Below are 25,403 nucleotides of genomic sequence, written 5' to 3' on the forward strand. Positions count from 1 at the left end.
GAACCCCTAGAAGATTCACTGTGCAGGTCCCTCATAAGCTTTCACATTACACTGTTAAGCACTTCATTTAAGCATTTCATTTCTATTGTTAGGGTTCACTGTGTTTCCAATTTCAAGCAGAATCTGATAGTAATGGTGATCAATTGTAGATGATGTCCTCTCTTTTTCTCTTGAAGCTCTGCAGGGGGTCAGGAGCTATTTAAAGATTTTCTGCCTCAAACCAGTTGTCTTGCTTAACAAAACCTTGCTGGTAACTTTCATTCTACCTTTACATTAATTGGCCATCCAAAATGTAGGCCAGGCTGAGATCCCTCGTAGAACAAATGAGAGAGATCTGTCAGTTCTTGCACATTCTTACACCTAGTATTTGAAATAACCAGGCAGCTCCTCAGCTCCCAGGATAAAGAGTATTTGCAGAGGATTTATCAATACAAAGAGATCATTGCATCTTGGCTTCAGAATGGAAACAAGCACACCACCCTGTGTGCAGCTTGGACATCTTTCTTACCTAGCACAAGCTCTGTATGTTGCTCTTATCCTCTGGAGTTTAAAAAAGAAAAAAAGAAGAAAAGGATACCACATACTGTATGTGCACTTCTGTGACACACGTCACACACAGGCGATGCGTTTTTCCTCCTCCTCTCCCCTTTTTTTCTTTTCTTAAAGTCTGAATATTTTTAATATTAAAAAAAATTTGAATATGTCTTTATGGATAATCCCAAAAAAATCTCAGTTGAAAATATGTGTTCTCTCAAACCTCACTGAGGTCACCTGTGAAGTTGCCGTACTGCCGTGTTGAACATGAGGGGCCCATCTAGCACGGACCGTTGACAGACTGACAGAAGTGTAAATGGAGGATCTTTCCCCCAGTGTGGTTTCAGCTTTATTGTTCCCTCAGGTTTCACTGAGGCCAAATGTGTTTTTTCTGCTTCTGACTCTTTCTTATTTCTTGTTAATTAAAACTTAAAAGGTAAAAGGGTACTCAATTCGTGACTATGTAAAGGTAAAACTTTGAAACAACGATGGTAAGAGCTTTCTCTGACCGGTACTTACTGTTCATTCTACACACTTAGACCTCCTCACACTCACGCATTTATGCACACAATTTTAGAGCTGGAAGGACCGTTAGAGATTAATGAATCCAAGCCTTAATCTATAGATAACTTTCTTGTTTAGATTTAAACTCTATGTTTAGTCTCAATTAATATTAAAAAATAAAACCAAATGTGCTATATGTTGGATAGCTCTGTTCTTGGGAAGAATACAAACAGAAAGTAGAAGGTCATAATTGGGTTATAATTCCCAGTAACCTGGGAAGCCACTCTCTTTTGTTTTTAATTTATGTCTCTTAAAAACTAATTTGATTAAGGTATCATTCATATACAATAAGCAGCACATTTTAAAGTATAGTTTGATACATTTTTACATACATACCTTAAGCCGTTATAATTACTATAGTAAATATGTCCATTGAGGCACCTCCCCCCATCTGCAATTTCTTTCTGTCCCTATAATCTTCCCTTCCTCTTGACCCTGCTACTGTTCCAGGTGACCACAGATCTGTTTCCTGTCTTTATACATTAGTTTGCATTTCCTACCATTTCTGTATACTTGGAAGGGTGCAATATGTGTTCCATTTTGGATTTAGTTTCTTTCCCTCAGTGTTACTAAGTTTTGGTCCATTATAGATAAAGCTACTGTGAACATCTACAGATACATATTGTGGGGACACAAGCTATCATTTCCTTTGGGCAGTCCTCTAGCAGTGGAATGTCTCAGTCATATGGTGAGTGTGTGTTTAGCTTTCTAAGAAATTGCCAGACAGATTTCTGCAGCAGTCATAACAATTTATACTGCTGCTTCACAATCTTTGCTACCACTTATTATAGTCAGTCTTTTTAATTTAGCCACTCATTACTGTCAGTCTTTAGAATTTTAGGTTCTAATTGATGTGCACTGGTATCGCATTGTGCTTTTAATTTGCATTTCCCTAATGATTAATGCTGAATACTCTTACATGCTTGTTTGTCTCTGTATATCTTAGGTAAAGTATTTTCACATCTTTTGCCCATATTTTAATGTAGTTGTTGGTCTCTTTATCAGGTTGTAAGAGTTGTTTATGTAATCTAGTTACAAGTCTTCTGTTGAATGTATGTTTTGCAAATGTATTCTTCCAGTCTGTTACTTAACCTTTTCGCTTTCTTAACCATGTCTTCTAAAGTGCAAAAGTTTTTAATTTTGAAGTCCAGTATATTCATTGTTTTTTCCTCACATGCTTTTTGCAGTATAACAAGAAAACTTCTACTAAATCTGAGGTCACTGATATTTTCTCTTGTATTTTCGGTCTTGGCCCACTGTCTGTTGCTAAAACCAAATACCACAAACTGGATAATTTGTAAAGGATAAAGATTTATTGAGCTCGTGGTTCTGGAGTCTGGAAAGCCCAAGGGCACCACACTGTCATCTGGTAAGGACCTTCTCCCCAAGGATAACGTGGTGAAATGCAACATACAGCAAGACAGAACAAGATTGTTGTTCTTCCACTTTTTATAAAGCCAGTAATACCATAATGGGACCCACCCTTATGCCTTCATCTAATCTTAATTACTTCCCAGAGCCCTGCCTCCAAAACCATCAATGTATGAATGGAGAGATTAAGTTTCCATCATGAACTTTTGAGAGACTCCTTTTTTTCCGAGAAGTTCTATAATTTTAGCTTTTACGTTTAGGTCTATGATGCATTTTAAGGTGTGTTTTTTTATTTTTTATTTTAAGACCAGGTCTCATTAAGTCATTGTGTTGCCCAGGCTGGGCTCAAACTTGCAGTCCTCTTGCCTCAGCCTCCCAGAGTCCTATAACAAGAATACACCACCATGCCAGTTTAAGTTAATTTTTTATATGGCATTTGGTAAGGATTGATGTTCAATTTTTTTCTCATATAGCCAATCATTTGTTCTAGCATCAATTATTGAAAAAACTATCTTTCACCAAAAATCAGTTGACCATATATATATGTTCTGTTTCTGGATTATCTTATCTGTTCATTTAGTGTATTTATCTATCTTTACAATAGAACTACACTCTCTTGATTACTGTAGCCTTATAAGTAAGTCTTGAAAGCAGGTAGTGGAAGTCCTCCAACTCTGTTCTTCATTTTCCAAGTTCTTTTGGACAATCTATGTCCTCAGAAGCAACCATTTTTAGTTCAGGCTCTCTTCTATACTAAAAATTTAAGAAAACTGTGCAAGTAAATGAATGAAGCACCTGATAAACACGGTAAAGGCTTAGCATGATGCCCTCCATTTGCCCAGAAATTAAGAATTTTCTTTAAAACTTCTCAAGTTAATTGGAGGGGAAAAAAATCTATGATATGATTATAGGTATTGATATACTAGGTATGATCAAAATTTATAGTGAATGTTTAAATATAAATTTTATTATGGTAAAAGACACATTGCAATTAACTCCCCTTAAAACAGTCCCCTTCACTTTGAACACTCTTATCCTATCATTCTTGCCACTTTCTGAAGCAGTTCTGGAAGTCTTTTTTGTCTTTATGAGGTATAATCAAAAATACACTCAATGTTCCTGCTGATACCATCCAAAATAGGCTTCTGAAAGCATTACAGTGTGTCCTCATCTACCAATTCACCAGATCTGGCACTATGCAACTTCTGGCTCTTCCCCAAATCAAAATGACCATGAAAGGTAAATGTTTTTAATTGACTGAGAACACTGAGGCAGTCACGGCAGTGCAACTAAAGACACTCATGAAAGAGGACTTCCAGAACTGCTTCAGAAAGTAGCAAGAATAATGGGCTAAGTGTCTTCAGGCAAGGGGGAGTATTTTAAGAGAGATTAATGGCAATGTGGTTCTTTTACTGTGACAATTGTTTAAAAATGAAAACACCATATTTTTAATCACTTCTCATAAATGTATGGTTTTCACGTAATGTAAACTGATAACATCATGGGAAAGGATTTGTTCCGCTCCTTCTTTCCCTTATGTTTAGGGTCAATGGAGAGAAGATAGAGGTTAGTCTCAGGGTCCTGTGTAGACTACATCAGCATAAAACTGTTCCTGGAGTGAAATTCTAACCATGGAGGCATGACCACCCTTTCCTGTTCTCTCTAGCAGATTTCTATTTTTTTTTTTGGTAACTGTTCTTCCCACCAGGCCTGGGGTTGTAGCTTCTCTTTTCAGCTTTACTGCCTTGACTCTGTCTGTGTCAGACATAGCACACACGAGGATTTGCACCTGGGAAAGCGCTCTGGCTCTGAGGGTTTTTTTTTTGTTTTTTTTATTTTAAAAATAAAAGGAGGAAAACATTAACAGCCAGACAACCTTTTACAAAATAGCAAAAGAACAGTACAGATAATACAGAGTTACAAAGTGGTAGAAAATTAACAATGCTTGTTGTATTACATATTGATATCTTCAAAGTGGTTTCTCATGAAAACAGATAGAGACATGCAATATTGATCAATCAAGGAGCCCCCTACTCAGTTGCCATCAGAGTCTGTTATTCCTCCCTTGTGGGAAATATAGTTCAGAGTGGGGCATGATCAGCCTCTGATGGTCCCGGAATTCCCAGTTCTTGGGATCTGGCACCATGTGGCCCCCCACAGGATTTGAAGTTTTGGTTTTCATGCCCATGCTGTGATAGGGATGAACTTGGGTCATTAGGACCGGACATCGGGTCCCCTGGGTAGAGCGCATCTCTTTCCACTGTGCACCTGTTGTGATGTGTGAAGCCCCACGGAGAGATCTTGCTGTCCTTCCTTCACAGGTAGGAAACTGGGCCCAGAGGTGGGAATAACCAGGCTAACAAATGTAGGATAAGTGCATCTGCCTCCCACTGCCTGGCAGCTTCCAGGTCTCCACATGTTTCCAGGCCCTTAGCAGCTCCATGGCACTGTCACCACTGTGCTGTGGGGCTAAACAGAGGGCCTTGCCCATGTTGAAACAGGAATGAAGAGCAAGGAGTTCTGTGTGTTTCACTCTAGACCGCTGAACCACCCCTCCTCTCTGGCATGTGTGTACATCCTGGGCTTTTACCTGGACCCTAGCCTCGGCTGGGCTTCATGGCCTGCTGGCCTGTAAACTTTCCCACTCTGGGACTGGAAGGGGCTTTGCTGAGTGGGTGGATGACAAAAGGCCTCTCTGTTTTAGAATGATTTCTGCAGGCCCCTTGGCTTTCAGACGCTGGCAGCCACGCTCCCTCTGCCACGTAACTCCCTCTGAGGATCATCTCCAGTCTCCATGGTAACTGCATGTCGGGAGACAGTCTGCTCGGTGCTGGGGCTTTGTATTAAACACAATGAATTTAAATTGGATGCTCGGCAGTGAAGATAATCAATCTGGACTAGAGAGAAGCCTGGAGCTCTTCATTTCATAATTTTAAATGTTGGCACAATTCTCAGATTTAGCCCTGTAATTCAAGCTCCTGTCACACCTACCCTGGTGTCTAAGCTGCAGCGAGGTCCCATTCCGCTTGGGCTTTTCTCTGGGCTTTAAAGAATTTTCAAGCTGGGAAGCCCTCGGTCAGGTGAGGCTACCCCAAGTTTACAAATATAAAGGAGTCTGGAAGGGGCTGGGGATTTAGCTCAGCGGCAAAAGCGCCTGCCTGGCAAGCGCAAGGTCGTGAGTTCGGTTCCTGGTACCGGAGAAAAACCAAAAAAACCAAAAAATAAAAAAATAAATAAAGGAGTCTGGAGATCCAGAATCGGATTTAATCTGGCTGTGTGATATTCTCTGAGTCCCTTTTCTCTATATGTAAGATGAGAAGAGTAACCCCCAACCTACAGTCATTTTTTATGTTGATAAAATACACATAACAAAACTTACCATTGTGACCATGTCTACGTGTGTAATTTTACGGGATTAGTACATTCACACTGCTGTGAGCCGTCACTACCATCCGCCTCCAGAGCCCTTCCACCTTCCTCCAGAACTCCCGTTCCCTCTCCTCTCCTGCCAGCCACCATCTACTTCTTAGCTGCATGAATCTGACCGCTCTTTGTCCCTCCAGAAGTGAAACCATAGCAGTATCTGTTTGTGACTATCTTATTGCACTTAGCATAACATCATCAAGATTCGTCCACATTGTAATGTGTCAGAATTTCCTTGCTTTTTAAAGTTGAGTAATATTCTGCTGTACATTTGGGTCACATTTTCCTTATCCATTCATAGTCTTTTTCTTTTCTTTTTTTTTTTTTTTTTTTTTTTGAGACAAGTTTCATGGTGCCGGCTTTGAACTCATGTTGTAGCCCAGACTGGCCCCAAAATCACAGCAATCCTCCTGCCTCAGCTTCCTGAGTGCTGGGATTATAGGCATGTGCCACCACGCCCAGCAACTGCCTATCCATTCATCCAGGATGGATACTTGGATTGCTTCCACCTTTTGGCTACTAAATGTTCTGAAAGTGGGTATAATACCTGTCTGAGTCTCCACATTTAATTACAGAGTCATTTAGAGGATCAAATAGGTGTGAATACTAAGAACACTACACACAGTAGGCTATCAGTATTAATTTCTTTTCTAAAGTTAAACCTAGGAGCTGCTACAGTGACTTGATGACTTCAGTGAGTGATATCCATGTGCTCGCAGCCTGCTTCTGTATCTGGGCACTTGTTGGTCTGACAGTCTAGAAATTAATTCATTCCAAGATTTAAAGGAAATGTCTTAACTGTGGAAATGTGCATCGTGTTTCACCATCAAAACCATGCCTGCTTTTCTGTCTCTCCCACCAATTGATATTCATGTATTCCTAGTTCCAAAATGAAAAAACTGTCAGCATTGTTGGGTGTACTCCTTGTCAGCAGTCTATTTTAAGTGCACCCCAGGGAGACCCTGGAGCTGGGGTAGGAGGGCTCCATGCTGGTGACTCTGTGCTTAGTTACTGATGCAGCAGGATCCGGCCTGTCCTTGTATCACAGGAGAGTGCGGGGCTTGGAGCATAGCCTTGGCTGGTCTCTAAATAGCTGAGAAGATGACAGTGACTGTCACATGTCCTGGCTTTGAAAATGATAAGAGGGAAGCACAGTGCTGTGTGGATAACCCACTCCAGCAACGCTCCATGCATACTGTGGAGAGGGACAAAGATTGAGCTTGTCTGTAGCTCTCAGGAAGTCTCTCTGCATCTAATTTCATCCAGAAGCCTCCATGAAAAGCACCCCTTGCTGTCTAGGAGCCTTGGGCTGAGAACCTCAGACCTTGGAATCATCTTTCCCACAGGGTGGCCTCATAAATGAGGCTTTTCAGGCTCTGACTAATGGTTCTCCACTAGCTGGCTGCCTGGAGAGGGCCAGCTCCTCTGTGCAGAGGAATCAGTGGAGAAAGTGGGTACGGTCAAGAGCCTTTGCCCAGCCTCCTTGTGATCATGTGGGGCAGGCTGCTGCATAGCACGGCCGCCATCAGGCTTGCTCTCTATGGTCAACCCAAGCTGCAGGAGGAAGGTGGAATTTCACACCAACTCACAAGGCTGCCTCTTACACAGCTCTGGTTGGTTTGAGGTACACCTGTTGAGTAGCTGTATTCATTGTCCCTGAGACACAGAAGGGACCCTGGTGTTCTCTGTGGGGAGAGGACCTGGGGGCTGCCAGGAAGAGGCTGCATCTTAACTTCTCACCTCTTGAAGCCAGCGGGCCCAGGAAGTATCCATGCCTTGGCAAGAGCGTGGCTTGGCTTTCATGAACCTGGGTTTCCTTTTGGAGATTCCTTCCCAGTCTCCCTCCTGGTCTGTCTTTATCTTGGTCATGCCCTGCATGGTCGCCTCTAAGGGCCCCACTCCAGACTGTCTTCTCCTCTTAGTCAACCCCCTCTTCCCAGGGAATCTGTTACCGATGATTCCCGTGTTTGTAGCTATGGTGCAGACACCGTGTATCTTCCCAAACACCCCCAAACCCAACACACCCACCATCAGGATGCCTGTCTTCCACAACACCCTGAGCCTCTTCCAGGGATAACTCCTCAGGGAACGGCACCCCATCCACCAAGCTAGGGCTTCCTTACCTAAGACCAGAGGCTGCCTAAGTGATACAGTTGGACATCCAATCCAGGTCTTTTGCCTCCAGAGTTCCAGCTTCTCCCACCAGCGCTTCCTGCTCTCACAAGCCATCAGGAAACTGAACTGTATTTCTAGCAAACTCAAGAATATAAATGTCATCTTCTGCCTCAATCAAATTCTACCTCCCTTGGGGCCCCTCCCCATTTGTGCGTTTGCCTGGACTTCTGCTTGGACCCTTGGTTGGCCACCCTCTGGCTAGCCACACTTCAGCTGTCCCAGCCTCCTTTCCCTACCCCAGTTCCTGGCTCACAGCAGGGCACCTTGGCTCCAGCCACAGCTATCCATCCCCTCTTACTGATGTTGCAGTGCCTTTTCCATATGGTTTTTCCTTTTAAAGCTCATCCTGTCTTGGACCAACACTCCTGGTTTCCTACTAAGCCTCCCTTTCAGGAATTTGTCTTCATTTACTATTTTGCTAAGAAGTCTGAGACAAAGACCCTGTGCCCTCTTCACTGTCCTCCATGTGACCTCTTATTGCCCCCTCCTTTATCCACACTCTCTCCTGAATGGAAAGCAGGAAGATTCCCAGCCCGATAGATATGAATATTGACCCTCAGTTTCGTATCTGATCGGTGGGGATGATAGTACCAAGTCATAGGATGTTATGAGAATTAAGCAGGCACAGAGGAGGTGCTCAATAATGTTACTAGTTATTAGCAGTTTTCATTTATGCATGAATCCTCCTTAACCAGTTCTATACCAATATATCTAAACACTACCACCCCCCACTGGATTTTACCTCCCTGGATACTATTTTCAGTCACTCAATCATTAAATTTCCCCTGTTACTTCCATTATCAAAATTTGACTCTTGCTGGAAGCATGTTTTACATATGCTCCTCTGCCCCACTTCCCAAGTTCAGGTTCCTCATCCCAACGCTGCCATTAGGTGGCACACACAGCCAGCGCAATGATCCTGAGTCTGGTTGCCACTTGCTTCTTTGCCCAAAGCCTGCTGTGGTTGCACCTAGCTTACAGTGAGGTCAGGAGGTCATCTATCCCACAGCTTCCTTTCCTGGGCCAAAGTCAGGTCCAGAGTCTTCTCTGTACACAAGCTCCTAGGATCACACTCCCTAGACCCCTCCTCATTATCATCTCCTTATGTACAAGTTGATAGACTTTGCCAATTAGATAGAAGCCAAGTTCATCAAGATCCGTACACATGGTCCTGGCCAGGCTTGCCTCGGTCCAGACCCAACAGGCCCATTCTCAGCCCTCTGACAGCACCCTGACTTTGCCACACCACTTCCTGTCCTGTGTGTCCTACACATCTTCCAACGCTCAGCCTCCTGTGATCGGTGGGGATGATCTGTCCTTCCATCTTCTGGTCTCCTTTTGAATTCAATGGTCTCCCTCTTCACTGAGGAATATAATCGTATGCTGCATCATACTGTCATGGTATTCCGAAGTTGTTTCTGTTAAAAATGGATATTTTTTCCTATTTGCCAGCTGGACTCTGAGCACCACAAGGTGCTTACGTTTCTCGCTTCTCCTGGAGCACCTGCTACACGGCACAGAGGGACCCGGGGCACATATTAGGTCAATAGTCACCACAGCTAACTGGGCTCCCACTGTGTGAGGGGCTGCGGCTAGATAGTGGGTATTAACTCCACTAGGCCTCAGAGTAACCCCAGGAGCAATGTCCTATTCCTCTTTTGTAAAATGGAGTTCAGCGTGATTAAATAACTTGCTCAAGAGCTTAAAACTAGTAAGTGACAGAGCTGGGATTTAAACCTAAATCTACCCACCTTGAAGTCTGATTCATGCCACTGTACTATTTTGCTTTCAAATACAGACTTAATGTGCTTTAACCACTTATCAGTCCAATTATTTAAATCCAGGATGACCAAATGTTGCATTTTTTGTTACTTTTTGTAAAATAACAGGAGACATAAAAAGGACAATTTTATCAAATTTATTCCTACAAGAATCAACTGGTTGAAATGACCCTTGGCCAGACAGTACTTGGGACAGTCAGTATGTAAACAAACATGCCACTTGGGGTAAACTGTTAAGTGGTTAAGTTGCAGGAAAGTACTGTTTCCCTAAAAGGTACTGTGGATTGAATGTTGCCTGTTTCCTGAAAGCTGAGGGAACAGAGTATGAGTTTGGGATGTGACAGTGTTTGCAGCGAGAGCATCAGGAAGTGGGTCCACGCCTAGAACATGTAGTAGAGACTTTGGATCCAGAAAGTGAAAGTAATTTAGGAATGCAGTTAATTGCAAATGTGCAAGTTAATTGCAGTGTCCATCCAACAGACTGCCAGTATCAGTCAAGATAAGGCCTGGGCACTGTATGTAGCTGAGGAACACAGAGGTGGCCTCAAGGATCTGGAAAAAAAAAGCTTTGAAAGAGGATTGGGGTGACTCAGAGGATGGAGCACTGGTCAGCATTTGAGTGGTCTCGACAGAGGGCGAGTGATTTGCGTGTCCTCAACTCCAGTATGAGTTGCCAGAGTTGGGGGTAAGACTCAGTATACCGCTGTTAACAGCCTAGTCACTCTATACCAGCCAGTGTAGATGATGAGCTGGTGGATGGGATGGCTTCACAGGGCCTAGAGTAAAAGGGAAATGTGGAGCTCCTCGTCTAGAAAAGTTTCGAGACAGTGACAGCAGAATATCGAACTAAGCTCAGAGGCCCACTAAGTGCAGCTGGCTTGGCTGGTGGGCTTGCGCTTCAGGATGTGAAAGGTATTTGCCACATGCCAATCTTGGTTTTGTGTACTGTACATGCATCCTCTCATTTGATGAGATGCTCAGGCCCTTCCTTCAGGAGGCTGCTCCTGTCCTAAGGCATGGTGGCCTAAGACCTGGCGTCCCAGAGCACGAGGGAGCACAGACGGAACCCTAAAGGTAAAGGAAGTAACTCCATGCAAAAGAGAAACTACTGAGCTGGTGATCTTTTTTTCTTGTACTTAGAAAGAGTGTCAGTAAAAAATAGAAGATAATTTTAATGTGAAAAGAGAAAGGAGTGGTTCAGCAATTCTCAGAGGAAACAGATCTGAACAAATGATGGCTTTCCCAAAGGCATTAAGAGATGCAGAAATGGTCCTATTTTACTTGCTGGTTTACAGAGCACATCTGTCTGTTTTTTGTTGCTATAGCAAAATAACTGACACTGCATATGTTATAGAGAAAAGAGGTTTAATCTGGCTTGTGATTCTGAAAGTCCAAGGCTGAGGGGCCACATCTGGTGGTGGCCTTGTTGCCTGAGTCTTGGGGCTGTGCAGGGTATTACATACATAGCAAGAGATAGGAAGTGTGCATGTCTATATATCCTCTAGTGTTTCTCCTCCTATAAAGCATTCAGTCATGGGGGCTCCACCTTGATGACTTTATCTGATACGAATCTCCTCCCAAAGGCCCCATGTCTAAACACCATAGTCAGTTTCAGTTTCCACCCTCCTACTATTTCACAAGGAAAAATAAATCTTAACACATGAACCCGTGGGAGAGCGTAGATACTCAAGACATCTCCAAACCACAGCAAATCCAAATACATGGCATTTGATTCCCAGTGCAGTTTCCCTCTTTAAAGACTGAGTTTCCCTTAACCCACACAACCAGACAGTAACAGTTCCTGCTCTTCTGAGTCCAGCGGTCCCTCAAACACACGCCTGCTTTCCGAGCACCTGCATGAAAGTATATTCTAGGGAATCCTTCCCCTCCCCCAGTGAAAACCCAGTGACTTGGCTCTGGCCCAGGGGCCTTCTCTACAGCAAAACACAAATTTGTACCTTGACCTGTTGGTTCTTGGCCTTGGAGCAAGATAGCCAAATTGGAGGGAGGAGAGGGGGGCTGAAGAAGACAGAAGAAACCACTGCTATAGGAAATTCAGTGAAACATCATTGGATCTGTGGCTGTGGGGAAGATGATAAGAGAATGATTTCAAAGATCTTTGTCCCGATAAAGCCAAGAAAGATCAACACATTAATCTCCCCAACACTGTGATGTCAGCAAACAAATCATATCATAGGCCTTCACACTAGCCTGAACTATCTGAAAAGTTTTTCCAACTTGCTGAGAAGATTCTTGGTTCATATGGAAACCCCTGCATGCCCCACAGTGGCCTAATGAAATTCTGAAGCATAAAGGTGACCTTTGTAAAAGATGGAGATTGAATTCTAGTATGAGGTCCTGCTCTTTGCTTAGTGTATGCTAGCAGTTGTGCCCTAAAGTGGCATAATTATTCCAGTAGTTACTCCAGGCCCCCACTAAGTACCTGGGGTGTTTTTAGGGACTAAGTGGGGGTGGCATTACTGGATAGCAAGTAAATCCACATTTACCCAGCAGCATGTCATAAATGTCAAAGGAAAATAACGGGAACCCTTTGAACTAGTACAATTATGTTTCATACCCTGAAAAATGGATATAATGGTATGCTGTGACTGTTGATTAAACAAATGGTCCTAATGTCCAGATTAATTTAACAGTAAAAAAGATGAAGTCCTGCATTAGTAAAAATAATGCCACATACACAGTAGAAAAGCTCAGCTGGACGGATGCTTGTATTAGAAAAGGACAGTTTGGTGTGATAAACGGGCAGTGTCGGTGAGCCACCAGGTCCCAGGAGGCCCTCGTGAGGTCAGCTCCTTCGGTGGCAGGTGTGGGATAGTTGGAGCAATCCCCAGTGCTGCACCTCGATTTCCCGGCAGTGCGCACTCTGAGTGTGGGCTCTGCTCACGCACACACAGGATGTTCAGGCGCCCAGTGAGAAAGTGTCCATAACAACAAAAATAAAACAAGTTGCTGAAGGACACCGACAATTTGATACCATTTGTGTTATTTATGTTGTTTTTGTTTTTGCAGCATTAGGGGACTGAACCCAGGACTTTCACATGAGTTACATCACCAGCCCTTTCTTTTGATTTTTTATTTTAAGATGGGGTCTTGCTAAACTGCAAAGTCTGGGCTCAAATTTGTAATCCTGCCTCAGCCTCCCAGAGTGCTGAGATTATAAGAATGCAGCACTAAGAATGCTTGGCTAAATTTTTTTTTAATGCACAGGACAAAAATAGTAAAAGCATTTTAAAAATGAGTGGGAGGAATTTATATCAATCTCAAAAAAGATAGAGGTGAGCTGGGTTTGGTGGTGCACACCTGTAATCCCACCTACTTGGTAGGCTGAGGCAGAAAAATCAGTAGTTTGAGCACAAGGAACATGAAGTATTTGTTATATTGTTTTATTTTTATTTTCTATTATTTTTATTTTATTTTCTAGTATTTATAGTACTTTTATCCTATCTGAAATATTTCATAACTGTAAGCATTTTTTTTTTGAGACCAGATCTCACTAAGTAGTTCAGGCTGGCCTTGAACACACTATATAGCCAAGGATGGCCTCAAACTAACAGTAGTCTTCCTGCTTCAGCCTCCCAAGTGCTGGGATTACAGGTGTGCACCAGCACGGCCAGCTGTAAAGCATTTTAAACATAAGCATAGCTAACTAAATTTGAAATAGCTTTATATTCCTCTAAGTTTATGTGTATAATATACATTATAAAAGTAACATATTGTTTTAAGTATGTATTTTTAAAGTAATTAATTACTTCTAAGTAAATAAATGTTAGAGAATAAAAAAAAAATTGCTCAGAATCTCATCACCCCAAAACAGCTATGGTTCATGTTTTGGTATACTTCCTCCCAGCTTTTCCCTTGTGTGGGTTTGTGTGTGTTTAGACAGTTCCAAGCATCTTAACATCCACATCCTGAGTTCCACCTCTCTCACTCATGGGAGCACGACCCTTTCCCACACTCTGACTTGGCTTCCAGGAATCATTTTACTGGCTTCCATTAAGGTCTTCTGTAGCTCACCTTGAACACTCAACAGCCTTTTGAAAGCCCCAGGAATGGGTCTGGGCTGCACTGCACTGTGATCTCACCCCAGCCGCCCTTGTGAGCTGACCCTGAGAAGGTCTGTCGCCTCTGTGACAGCAGAGCTTTGGCCTTCATCCTGGGGGCCGGAGCTGCACACTTCCAAAGCTAGCTCTGTGTCTGGGTAGGTTCTAGTTTGGCGGCTGAGGCAACCACTGGAATAATTACTCAGACAGCTCTGTGCCCCTTCCAGGTGCTCTCGTATTCATTACCTCCTGTTCCTCTCTGTGCCTCTGGTAGCTGCTCCTGGGTTATAGCCAGTAAGTGCAGAAGTCAGGGCCACTCACTGCCCGGTGCTCCAGACTCCTTCCAGAACACTTTTCAGTTCCTGCCCTTAGACCCAGGCAAGAAGAACCTCTGCCTTGGGTGCTGAACCCTAGCGGGTGCAGCCTGGGTCCTCTGACAACCAGTATACCTTACCTGTGGGCACAGGAGCTATGTCTGCCCAGTGCTCCACTCCCTAGCTCACTCCTAGACCACTCTGGGCCCCTAGAATTCTCTGACAAAGGCCCCATGCCCTCCTCAGACCTACACAAGCCTGCTGGTCTGCTGAGAGCCAGACCCCAAGTGTGTGTGTACACACTAGGCCCAGGGGCAGCATTTTACAGGGGGCTGAGGTATGAGGCCCAAGTAGAAGGTGTGGACAGGGGAGGCACAGGGCCTGAGGCCAGCTTTCCCTGCAGTGGAGCTCAGAATTTCAAGGACTCCCAAAATTCTAAATTCAAGCCTTGCCTTCTGGGCCATTATAAGAATATACTGGCGTAGTGATATAGAATGTATTCTGTGAGGGGCTGGGGATTTAGCTCAGTGGCAAAAGCGCCTGCCTGGCAAGCGCAAGGTCGTGAGTTCGGTTCCCGGTACCGGAGAAAAACCAAAAAAAAAAAAAAAAAGAATGTATTCTGTGGAATGGTTTGTTAGCTCGATCTTTAGAGGGTCAGCATGAGAAGCTCTTCTTCCTCTCTTGCCTTGAGATCCTTGAGTATAAAGCACAGTCTGGGCTCTTTTATCACTGTGCTGTGGCAGGCTCCGCTTTCTCTGCCCAGAGCTACAGATGTACTGAAGGGAGTGCACAGGCAAGCAAAAAAATAAAACAATGTCGTGTGTAAAATCTCCATGTAGCAGACACCCCCATGTGCACGTGTAAACGCAAGAAATGCATCGTGGGACAAAATAGAGTACAACCACCTGCTCTGAGGATGAATCAGCCTGGCAGGATCCAGCAGAAGCAGAAATAGAAGCCAGCTAGTAAGCTGCAATCTGCCCTCCTCCTTCCCGCCACATCCCCTTCCTGCCTGTGTCGCAGAACTGCTGCCCTCTGTCGGTTGTTTCAAGCTATGCAAGAAGTCAGACCAAAGAGGCTGCAGGACACCATCAGGAGCAACCTTGTCACTGCCCTGGCCCCTGCTAACCTCAAAGTGGAAAACTAGTGGCAAGATTCTTCATTTAGTTATTGTTTGGCCACTGAACTAGTTTTCTTCAGTGCTTTAGTCCCCAGTGCTGTATTTTGGAATGGTAATCAAAGATTTAACTGAATAGAGAAGCATGAAATCATGAAGACAATTTCCTTGTGCTCTTACAGGGCTACAGAAAGCAGACATAAGCACCTGTGTTCTGAACAATTAAACACATACATCTGGACAAGGCTTTACTAAATCCATTCCATGAGTGACGTTTTACTTGACTTTTATAACTGTCCAACCAGGAAAGTATCCCAAGTATGGGCAAGGAAAGTGCACTTCAAGGAAGTTACCCGGTTGGCTGCAGTTATCCAACTGGGGGATGGCAGAGATGGAGCTCAAGCTGGGCACCCTGACTCCACATCATCGTAAGGACTCAAAGAAGACAGGTTCTCCTACACTTTTATTGGGGGGCACTGTCATATTATGGGGCCCTCTCTCAGTTTTTTTAATTTTTATAAAAAAGTTTTGTCTGGGGACAGTGCAATCACCTGAAACAGCCTTTGGGCAGGGCTAAGTTTGGAAGTTTACAGACATCACCAAGACACATTAGTTTTTAAAATGTTGGAGGAAAATGGGCATGAGGGTGCAAATCTGGAATCTACTTGGAAGGCTGAAGCAGGAAGATCAAAAGTCCAAGGCTAGCCTGTGCAGTTTAGCTGGACTCTGCCTCAAAATACAAAATTAAAAGAGCTGGGGTTGTAGTGCAGTAGTAGAACATTCCTCAAGCTGATCCCAGTACCACAAGAAAATAGTTGGGGGAGGTTTCACATAGACTTAGTCGTTTTTTCTGCACACATGGCAGGGGTACTTTGTGATTTCAAGTGAGACCTTTTAAAGATTTCTGCTTAAAGTAGTCTTGGGGAGATGATGTGGAGATTATGAATAAGATTTTGCACTGATAAGTCAGACATCCATCTAAAATGTGAGGTATCTCAGGCAAGCTAGATGGGAACAAAGCTAATGTGCTTGGAAAAACTGAAGACAAATACGCTGATGCTGAAAATGTGTGTGAAAAGTTTTTGTTTTTGTTTTGGAGACAGGGTCTCACTGTGTAGTTCAGATTGGCCTTGAACTCACTATATAGCCCAGGCTGCCCTTGAACTCACAGCAATCCTCCTGCCTCAGCCCCCAGAGTGCTGGGATGGCAGGCATGTGCCTTCACACTCAGCTCTCATTTAAATGTATTTTTTGTGTTGGTGGTGGGTTTTGTTGTTTTTGTGGCACGGGGGATTGAACTCAAGACTTCACACGTGGTAGACAAATGCTCCACCACTGAGCTACACTCCCAAAAACTTTGAGGAAAAGTGCTTCATGAAATGTGAGAGAATAAAGAAACAGTATATCCAAACTAACATTTCACATGATTCAAATATATGTTTGTAACTAAATATTTTAAATAGATGTTTGATTACACTTTAGATTATATTTAGATGTTCAGCGATCTGTATGTTCAAGTTGGCAAGAAAATCATTTGAAAATCTGGGAGATCTTCTCATTGGGAAACTAGGGACTGGCTTTAGGTTTGGTAACCCACAAGGTGGTTTTTCCAAGTGCCAGGTAGAAACCCCGGATGAGGAAGAAGCAGGTTTGCTGCTGGCTCCTGTACCTCCGTGTACCCACTTACGGTTCACCTGTATTGGTCCATGTGAGGAGGCTTTGTGGTTGTCCTGAGAGTACTTGAGGACCAGGCCAGAGACAGGTACAGGTTGGGCTGTGACAAGACTGTCTCCCTGTCCCTCAGGCAGCACTCGTGGGAGGAACCACCATGATCATTGGCCATGTCCTGCCTGACAAGGAGACCTCCCTCGTGGATGCCTATGAGAAGTGCCGGAGTCTGGCCGACCCCAAGGTCTGCTGCGACTACGCCCTTCATGTGGGGATCACCTGGTGGGCACCCAAGGTAACAGTGCTGGGGAATCTGGGAAGAAGACACAAGTGGTCCTGTGGCAGAGGGGCCTGTGGCTGAGCCAGCTGTGGCCTGGTGCCCTCCTGCATTTCTGGGTCCCCCTTCACCATCGGCCTAAGTCCACTACTTAACCAAAAGAAAATCACTCAGGATTCATAAGGGCAGTGGGTGGGCCTGCCTTCTTAACTTCAAGAGGCTGTTTTTAACAAACAGAAAGATCATGAGCCACACAGAGCAAGGCCAGAAACCTCAGGCTTCTCGTTCAACCCCGCAGTCTCTTAGCTCGGCCTGCTGCGTACATGGGGACACCTAGCGCAGCGTGCCGGGGAGGGGTGGGCTGAGCAGGGCTCAGGTGCAGAGGGCTGTGTCCCAGTTGACAGCGCTGAGCTGAGGCCTCCGCCTGGTACGAACAGCCCTAGGGATGTTTCTTTATCACTGGGGGCCCCAATCCCAGTCCCACTGGGAAAACCCCGCAACTGTGCTGGGCTGAGGCTGAGATTGAGGCCAGCCCCCACTGAGCCCACCGGTGCCTGCGCTTGCCCTTCCTGCAAACAGCTACATTTAGATTTCGCTTTGTTGTCGGTGTTTTACCGCTTGTTGCCCAGGGAAGCAGCCTGAATAGTCATTCATTCATCCATTATTTATTAAGCCCAGAAACACAAAAAAACAACACGCAGTAAGTTTTATAAAATCATGCAGTTGTGGACCCCGCTCTCTGCTGAGATGGGCATTCAAACCCTCCTCTACCTCTGTGCTTGAGTTTTAGCCTTGGTCAGGGCTCACCCAGGCTCTTCCAGTATTTCCAGGCTGGCAGTGATAGCAAGCACTAGAGTCCTGGGACCCCTGCAGCACGAAGGCCATCTGGGCACCAGGCTAACCACAAGGCCAGGCCGACTGTCGGCATCCCTCATCCAGGACTGTCTCAGGTGGGCCTCCCTTCCTGATGGTGAGAGCTCCCACCCGGAGCCTCTCTGCATTCTCTCTGGAGCTGGCCAGGCCTAGCTGATCCAGGAAGATTCCCAGCAACACTGTGAAGCCAGGCAACCACCCCAAAGTTGCCAGAGATTCTGAAGACTTTTGGGCATCTAGAATTTAAAAATTTTAATAACAAATATTGCTTTCTAATTACAGATTTTTAAAGTGGAAAAGAAGGAAGTTTATAACCCATCCTTGTTGTTGCTTTAGCTCACTGTACATATTTTTTACATATACTTTTTGCCTGAGTGTATTTTGTATTTTGCTGTGGTCTTCATGACCTGCAGGTTCACGGTTACTAATGTTCTGGCAAGTAGGTGAACCTCAAGCTGTCTCCTCCTGATAGATCAGTGTTTTCTCCCTAACAGAACAACATCGAGATGATTATCCATATTTGCATAGCTTTGTTCATGTTTTGCTTTGTTCCTAATTTGATGTTCCCAGAGTCTCTGGATTTTTAGCATAACTATGCCTTCTTTGTAATACCATTTCCACTATGCATGGAGGAGCACGGAGCATAGGAATAGTTGTTATTCCTGCACTTACCAAGAATGCTGGTTTGGAGACACAAACACAGAACAAACCTATGTGACAGGACAAGCATGCCCGTAATCTAAGGCTGTCCTTATCCCACCACTCCATAATACCTGGAATGTTTCAGAATACTTCTGGAGAGTGGGACACTGAAGGTTGTGGCAGTCACACGGTGACTCGACCAACCATGCTGGGCATGGACCCCATCTCCCCCTTGCTGGGCCAGCACCTGCCAGGCAGTTCTGGGATATCGGTACTCACTGGGCATTGCCTTTGCATTTTGCTCTGCAGGTGAAAGCAGAAATGGAGACGCTGGTGAGGGAGAAGGGTGTCAACTCATTCCAGATGTTTATGACCTACAAGGACTTGTACATGCTTCGAGACAGCGAGCTGTACCAAGTGTTCTACGCTTGCAAAGACATTGGGGCGATCCCTCGAGTTCATGCTGAAAATGGGGAGCTTGTGGCTGAGGCAAGTTTGCAGCAGAGGATGTGCGATGGGGTGGCATGGAGTGGGGGGATCCTCTGATCCTGCAAGGTTCAGCAAAACAAGACGTAAAGCAAAGTGTGAGATGTGAACACCTTAGGGGCCAAGTCTTAACCAAAAGAGCTAAACTTTTCTACTGTATATAAAAAACAAAGAAACAAAAACCAGTCTCTTTTAATAGTCCGGGAGCTGGGGATATAGCTCAGCAGCAAAGTTCCTGCCTGGCACGCACAAGGTCCTGAGTTTGATTCCCGGTACAAAAAAAAAAAAAGCAATCAATAGTCCAAAAAGGTTTCTAAGTCTTAGGTGACAGTGCTTTAGTTCTTATGCTATGATGTATTTTTGTTAGTACTTATTGATTTTACAGAATATTGGATTTCATTGTGACATTTTCATAAGTCAAACAACATACTTTGATCATATCCATCCCCCTTTACCCACCCTTATACCCGTCCCCCACTTCCCTGATGCCACGATATGTACGTTTCATTATAGCAAAAGAGTCTGGAGTATTTTTAATGAGATGTGACATACAAAATAGACAAGAATCTGCTTTTCACCTTCCTGTACCTCTTCAAAGGAGCTAAGGTATTATAGAGATTTATTCTCTGATACCAAAACAAACAGCTTTCTTGGTTCTAGGTCATGGGTGAAATCTAGTTTAAGAGTTGCTGAAGCTAGAGATTTGTCTAGATTTCCTGTGAGGAAACTCCTTCAAACCAGCAACCAGTACTTGTCTTTGGTGTCCCATGCCTGTTGACTAATCACTGAACTTACTTTTAAGAGGAACAGATACATTTGGTTATTAAAAAATGAGTATCAGGAGAGCCTTACTGCATGGTGGTCCTGCATGTATTCTGTAGAAGATGAATGTCACAGGAGTGAGACATGTGGCCAGCCTACTGGCACAGGCTTTGTAGCATATTATATTGTCTCTTGGCTTCAATTTTTTATTTTGTTGTTTTTTCAAAAAACAGAATAGCATTCAAGACCTTCTCACTGAGCTATATCCCCAGTACTTTTTTTAAATGAACTGATTAATGTATTTATTTTTATTTTGAGACAAAGTCTCACTAAATCACTAAAGTTGCCCAGGCTGGGCTCGAACTTGAGATCCACCTGCTCAGGCTCCCAGAGTGCTGGAAATATAAGTATGCATGCACCACCATGCCCAGCTCTGTGTTTTCATTGATCTGTATGGCTCAATTTTCTTTCTTTTGCCATTATTCAGGGTGCTAAGGAGGCACTAGATTTGGGTATCACTGGCCCAGAAGGAATCGAGATCAGTCGTCCAGAGGAGGTGAGAAAGTCTTCCTGTGTCCATTTTCAGCTTCTTTCATGTAGACACAGAATCTTAAGATAGAAAAGACTTCCAAAACATAAGTTGTGTCACTTTCTGTGGGTAGAATTCCTTCCCATATGGAAGTTTCCCAAGACTAAGGCCAACAGCTTCCTCCAGGCTAAGGCCAACTTCACCTTGAACTTCCTTGGAAGAGACAGCTGTGGGGAACAGTATCTGCTCCCACCACCACCAATTCTGATGTCAAGGCTCTAAGGGAGACAGTGTCAGCACTCCAAGGTTGCTTTGCCCAAAACCAAATCAGGAGACAAAAGAGACAGAAAGGGCCCTGGGGACTCAGCATGTTAGGGATGAGAGCCCCATCTGAAGAATACTTTCAACCCTTCTCACCGGAAACAAGGGGCACATACCTGTGCATGCTCTTTCTCCTGATTACTCACTGAACTGGAAATTAAAAGCTCTGTTCTCTTCCGCACTCTGCTTTTATCCTTGAGCACGGTTTTTCAGGGCCTTAACACAAATCCCTTAGGCTCCACATCGTCATTTTCTGAGAAACCACATTAGATCAATATGCCTTTGTACTGTATGACCCTGTTCTGATATTCTAAACCACTTATAAGGGGTTGGTGGTTGAGTGTCCAGGAGGCATACATGTGGTCCCACCATCATCCTAAGCCTGGTCAAACTACCTTCCTCCTTTCCTGCGTGTGTCCCTGTCCTCCACTGCCTTGAGTGCAGATCCTGTAGGGACAACTCAGAACTGGTAGAGAAAGAGGCACCAGATTCAACCATAAAAAATCCTCGGGGGTGGGGCACCCGTGTGGAGCCAGGCCTAGGCTTGCTTTGTTAGGGAGCACAAGGAAAGAGCAAGGCTTTGACTGTGGTGACAGCAGTAACAGTCACCGTCGGCATCTGCTAGTTAAAGAGTGGGCCCGAGTCTGCACCAGGGCAGACTGTGCTCCCCACTGACAGTGTCGATGTCCAGAGGTATTTTTATCTGTCCCCACTGGGAGGGAGCGAGTTGCTGCTGACAGCTAATCGGTAGAGGCAAGGGGTGCTGTCAGCATCCTACAATGCTCAGGCGGCGCCACCACAAAGATTACCCAGCTATAAATGTCTGCAGCGCTGAGGCACAGAAACCCTGAGCGAGGCCAGCTTCCATCTCGACGCCAGCCCCTCTGCTTCTTCACTGAGTTCCCAAGGTGGCTATGGAGAGAATGCATCAGAGAACAGGGAGAGATGACACTGGGTTTTCTTGCATTTGCCTTCTAAGCCCTGGTAGCATCCAGCAAGGAGGAGCCTGGTCTCCTAAGTGCTAGGACTTTCCCACTGGCAACCCAGGTGGTTGGAGTTTAACACTGCTACCCAAGTCTCCCCCCAGTGAGTCCCTGTGGGTGCAGAGGGCCCCTGCTGTGCTGTGTCAGATACTCCAGCATTTTTTGTGTGGAGGGCTCTCAGGCAGGTGCAGCTGGCTTGAAGGGAGATGATGAAGCTTGGTTCCTTCCTGTCCTTTGTTTCTAACAGCTGGAAGTGGAAGCCACTCATCGTGTCATCACGATTGCAAATAGGGTAAGTAGGCTGGTCCTCGTGCTAGGATCATGTTTTGGTGTCATTCTGCTCTGGGGGCCAGTGCTGCATGGTTCCCAGGGCCCCAGACCTGTTTGCTGAATGGGTGCTACTCCCAAGTCCTGGAGTGCATCCTCCTTGCCCCCAGCTCACTGTCCCACCCATTTCAGGGAGCGGAAGCTGCCAAAGCTGACTGCATTGCTCAAGTGTAAATGGCTCCCAAGGGAGGCAGGTGAAGGTGGGGGGACCCCGAGCCTCACCACAACTGGAATGTGTTTCTTGTGGAGGAATAGGTAGACTTGTGGCTTAGAGAACCCTGACTTAAACCAGTGGCCATTGTTTTCAATTTGTTGGTGTGGTTCAGGATAAAGTCCCTTTGGGGTTAACAAGACACTAGTAGAATGTGGTGGTGGAAACCAGCGAGAGACAGTGCCAAATATTTTAGCTTTGAATTTTACCTAACACAGGTTTTCAACCATATGTATGTCACTCATCCACTCTGATCCATTACTTCATTATATAAAGTTGGAATGATAGGACCGTTTTTTCACAGCAAGGCTGTTGGGGATCAAAGAAGTCATGAAAGAGAAACACTTTATAAACAGTAGGACCCGTGCAGGTCATTTCTCCTAAACCGTCACTGAAAGGTTCCATGTGTTCTCATAATATGAGCTGTCATCTCTACAATAGTGATTGTGAAAGTGGGATCCCTGGACTGGCGGTGTCAGCGTTACTTGTCAGAATTGGGGCCTTAGAAATGGAAACTTGAGCCCCAGGAAAAGCTATGGACTCAGTGAATTGCTGTTGACCTGTGCCAAGCACATCAAGCCTCAAGCCACTTCCTAAACTCACATGTCCTCCTGATTTGATCAGTGAAGAAGGCATCAGAACATCTGGGGAAACCTTTTCCCGTTAGCTCTTTACAGGTCTGAGAGCTGGATAAGGATTTTGTGCCATTGCCATGCTAATAGTTATCTGCCAATTACTTCTTGATGGAAATTTATTCCAGAATAAGAAGATCTGAACAACTACAAGGCAACTTCTTGGTTTTTAGCTCAAATGTGTGACCAGAGAAGTTCGGGCCTGGACCATAGTCACAAAGAGTAGTAGAGGAAAAGCTAGTCCCTTTGACAATCCAGGTATCTGATTACAGATCAGTCTTGTCTGTGACTGTGACCCTAGATGCTGAACCCCAAGTCCCTGTGTTTTATTCTCTGTCTACTGATACGGCAGCCTTTAGACTGCAGACACTGTGACTGCAGATATAGGGCAGGATACATGCCTGTCTCCAGGTCATCACATTTATGAACAGGAAATTAAAAGATAAGAAGTAATCCCGCCCTTTAAATTACAGTCATGGTTGTCAATTGGGAGAGAAGTGAGATTCAGATTCAACAGTCTAAGTCACCTCCGGGCTGATCTCCCAGGCCAACATCCCCTGCTGGCTCTGGTGCTAGCTTCTGCCTGCCACTGGCCTGCTTCTCAGGGTCCTGAGCCTGCAGCCTGTGCTCTGGTTGCCAGCCCAGTCTCCCCAGGATGAAACTGTCATCACCTGGAGGGTGGGGGTGAGCAACAGCGCGGGAGGTGCGGGTGCAGAGCTTATTGTACTGGGGTCGTTTTCATGTTTGTTAAATTTATGGTTTGACGCTCCTATTCCTGCTGCTTCCTGTGTGCAGACTCACTGTCCCATCTACCTGGTCAATGTGTCCAGCATCTCCGCAGGTGATGTTATTGCTGCTGCTAAGATGCAAGGTGAGTCCTTCCATGGGGCGTGCTGTGTGGTGAGACTGGAGAACAGTGGAGCCCGTCACAGTGCACTCCCTGGGCACCGCTCCTACACAGCACCCCAGCCCAGCCTGCCCACTTCTCTGGTGCTCCCTGAGCACTGCCCCAGCCTGGGTTCTGTCCAAGACAACCGAGTCTTTCCCGCCACACAGCCTTACAGAAATGTCTGTCACCTTGCCTGGGTCTTCTAAAATTATCTAAGTTTTAAATTGGCTCACTAATTAGAGTCTTTTTGGCCTCAAGTTTTACTAACAGTTCCTTTGGCAACCAACATAAAACCCTGGGCAGTTTTGGTGGGGAGAGGAGGTAGAACTACCTAGAGAAATCACAGTGTGTGGCTGACTTCCCTTTCTAGCTACCTGTGGCTAACTTCTCTTTCTAGGAACACAGTGTCCCAGCCCTGAGGGGCACTAGTGTGACTCAGTGCTGATGATCTGCCAGTACCTAAAGGCTTTCTAGTCATATGTAGTCCAGCCCGGCACAGGGTACCGGTGAGGGCCTGCTAATAGGAGAAACAAAGTCATCATCACTACCCTGGGGATAAAAGCCAGAGGCGAGGGCACCCCAGCCTTCACACCATTTTGCCCTCTAGACCCCACCTCCTGCCTCTCCCCTAATTGAAACCCCTCTTGGGATCTCACCCAGACTGTTCCTATCCTGCGGGGTGGCTCCCTCCCCTCTGGCCTTGTTCTAGGTCCCACCCAGCAGTTCTCTTTAAGCTGCTCACAGTGTCTGTCTGCTCCCAACATCCATGGCCCCCCGCAGCCCTTTGCACACACCCCACACCAATGGCCTGGCCAAACCAGAGTTCTCCTCCAAGCACACTCAGTGCCGCCCGGCCTCAGAGCCCAGGCGCTCTGCCCCCTTGCCCAGAGCGAGCAGGAGAATAGGGAAGTCCTTGGGCTTGAACCCAGCCCTGCTCTACATGCCCAAGCGAGCTTCCAAGCAAGCCTGGGAGGTCACTCTTGTCTCTACCTTCACTCCTTCACTTATAAGGTGAGAGAGCCTCAGATCCCTGATCTCCTGGGTCCAGAGGCTTCCTCGTTATGGTTTTGACTCTTCTTCTTCCAGGGAAGGTGGTACTGGCCGAGACCACCACTGCGCATGCCACGCTGACGGGCTTACACTACTACCACCAGGACTGGTCCCACGCAGCTGCCTACGTCACAGTGCCTCCCCTGAGACTGGACACCAACACCTCCACCTACCTCATGAGCCTGCTGGCCAAGTAAGGCGCTTCAGCAGGGCAGAGCAGCTGCTCATGCCCAAGCCACACCCCTTGGGGTGGCAAGTCCTTAAGAAGATGTCCTAGAGCCCAGGAAACAAAGCAAGCTCGGTTTCATTGTGCTCAGAGGATACTTTTGCTCGAATTACCTTCTCAGAGCCCATTAGATAATTGCCAGCCCCCTGGGGCTTCTCTGGCCACTTGATGTGGAGGGGGAAGTGTG

At 45.5% G+C, this 25,403-nt stretch overlaps 1 protein-coding gene across 2 annotated transcripts in view; it reads left to right on the forward strand.

Annotated features, from left to right (window-relative positions):
• The window catches only part of Dpysl5 (dihydropyrimidinase-like 5), an 82,825-nt gene that overhangs the window by 41,929 nt on the left and 15,493 nt on the right, over nucleotides 1-25,403 (forward strand). For both annotated transcript variants that reach the window (XM_005400443.2, XM_005400442.2), the window contains exons 3-8: nucleotides 17,145-17,303; nucleotides 19,110-19,289; nucleotides 20,536-20,604; nucleotides 22,129-22,173; nucleotides 23,847-23,922; nucleotides 25,027-25,183. In XM_005400443.2, the coding sequence (XP_005400500.1) occupies nucleotides 17,145-17,303; nucleotides 19,110-19,289; nucleotides 20,536-20,604; nucleotides 22,129-22,173; nucleotides 23,847-23,922; nucleotides 25,027-25,183 (686 nt within the window). The remainder of the gene's footprint in view (nucleotides 1-17,144; nucleotides 17,304-19,109; nucleotides 19,290-20,535; nucleotides 20,605-22,128; nucleotides 22,174-23,846; nucleotides 23,923-25,026; nucleotides 25,184-25,403) is intronic.

This window comes from Chinchilla lanigera, unplaced genomic scaffold (assembly GCF_000276665.1).
Source record: "Chinchilla lanigera isolate Chin_1 unplaced genomic scaffold, ChiLan1.0 scaffold00068, whole genome shotgun sequence".
NCBI lineage: Eukaryota > Metazoa > Chordata > Mammalia > Rodentia > Chinchillidae > Chinchilla > Chinchilla lanigera.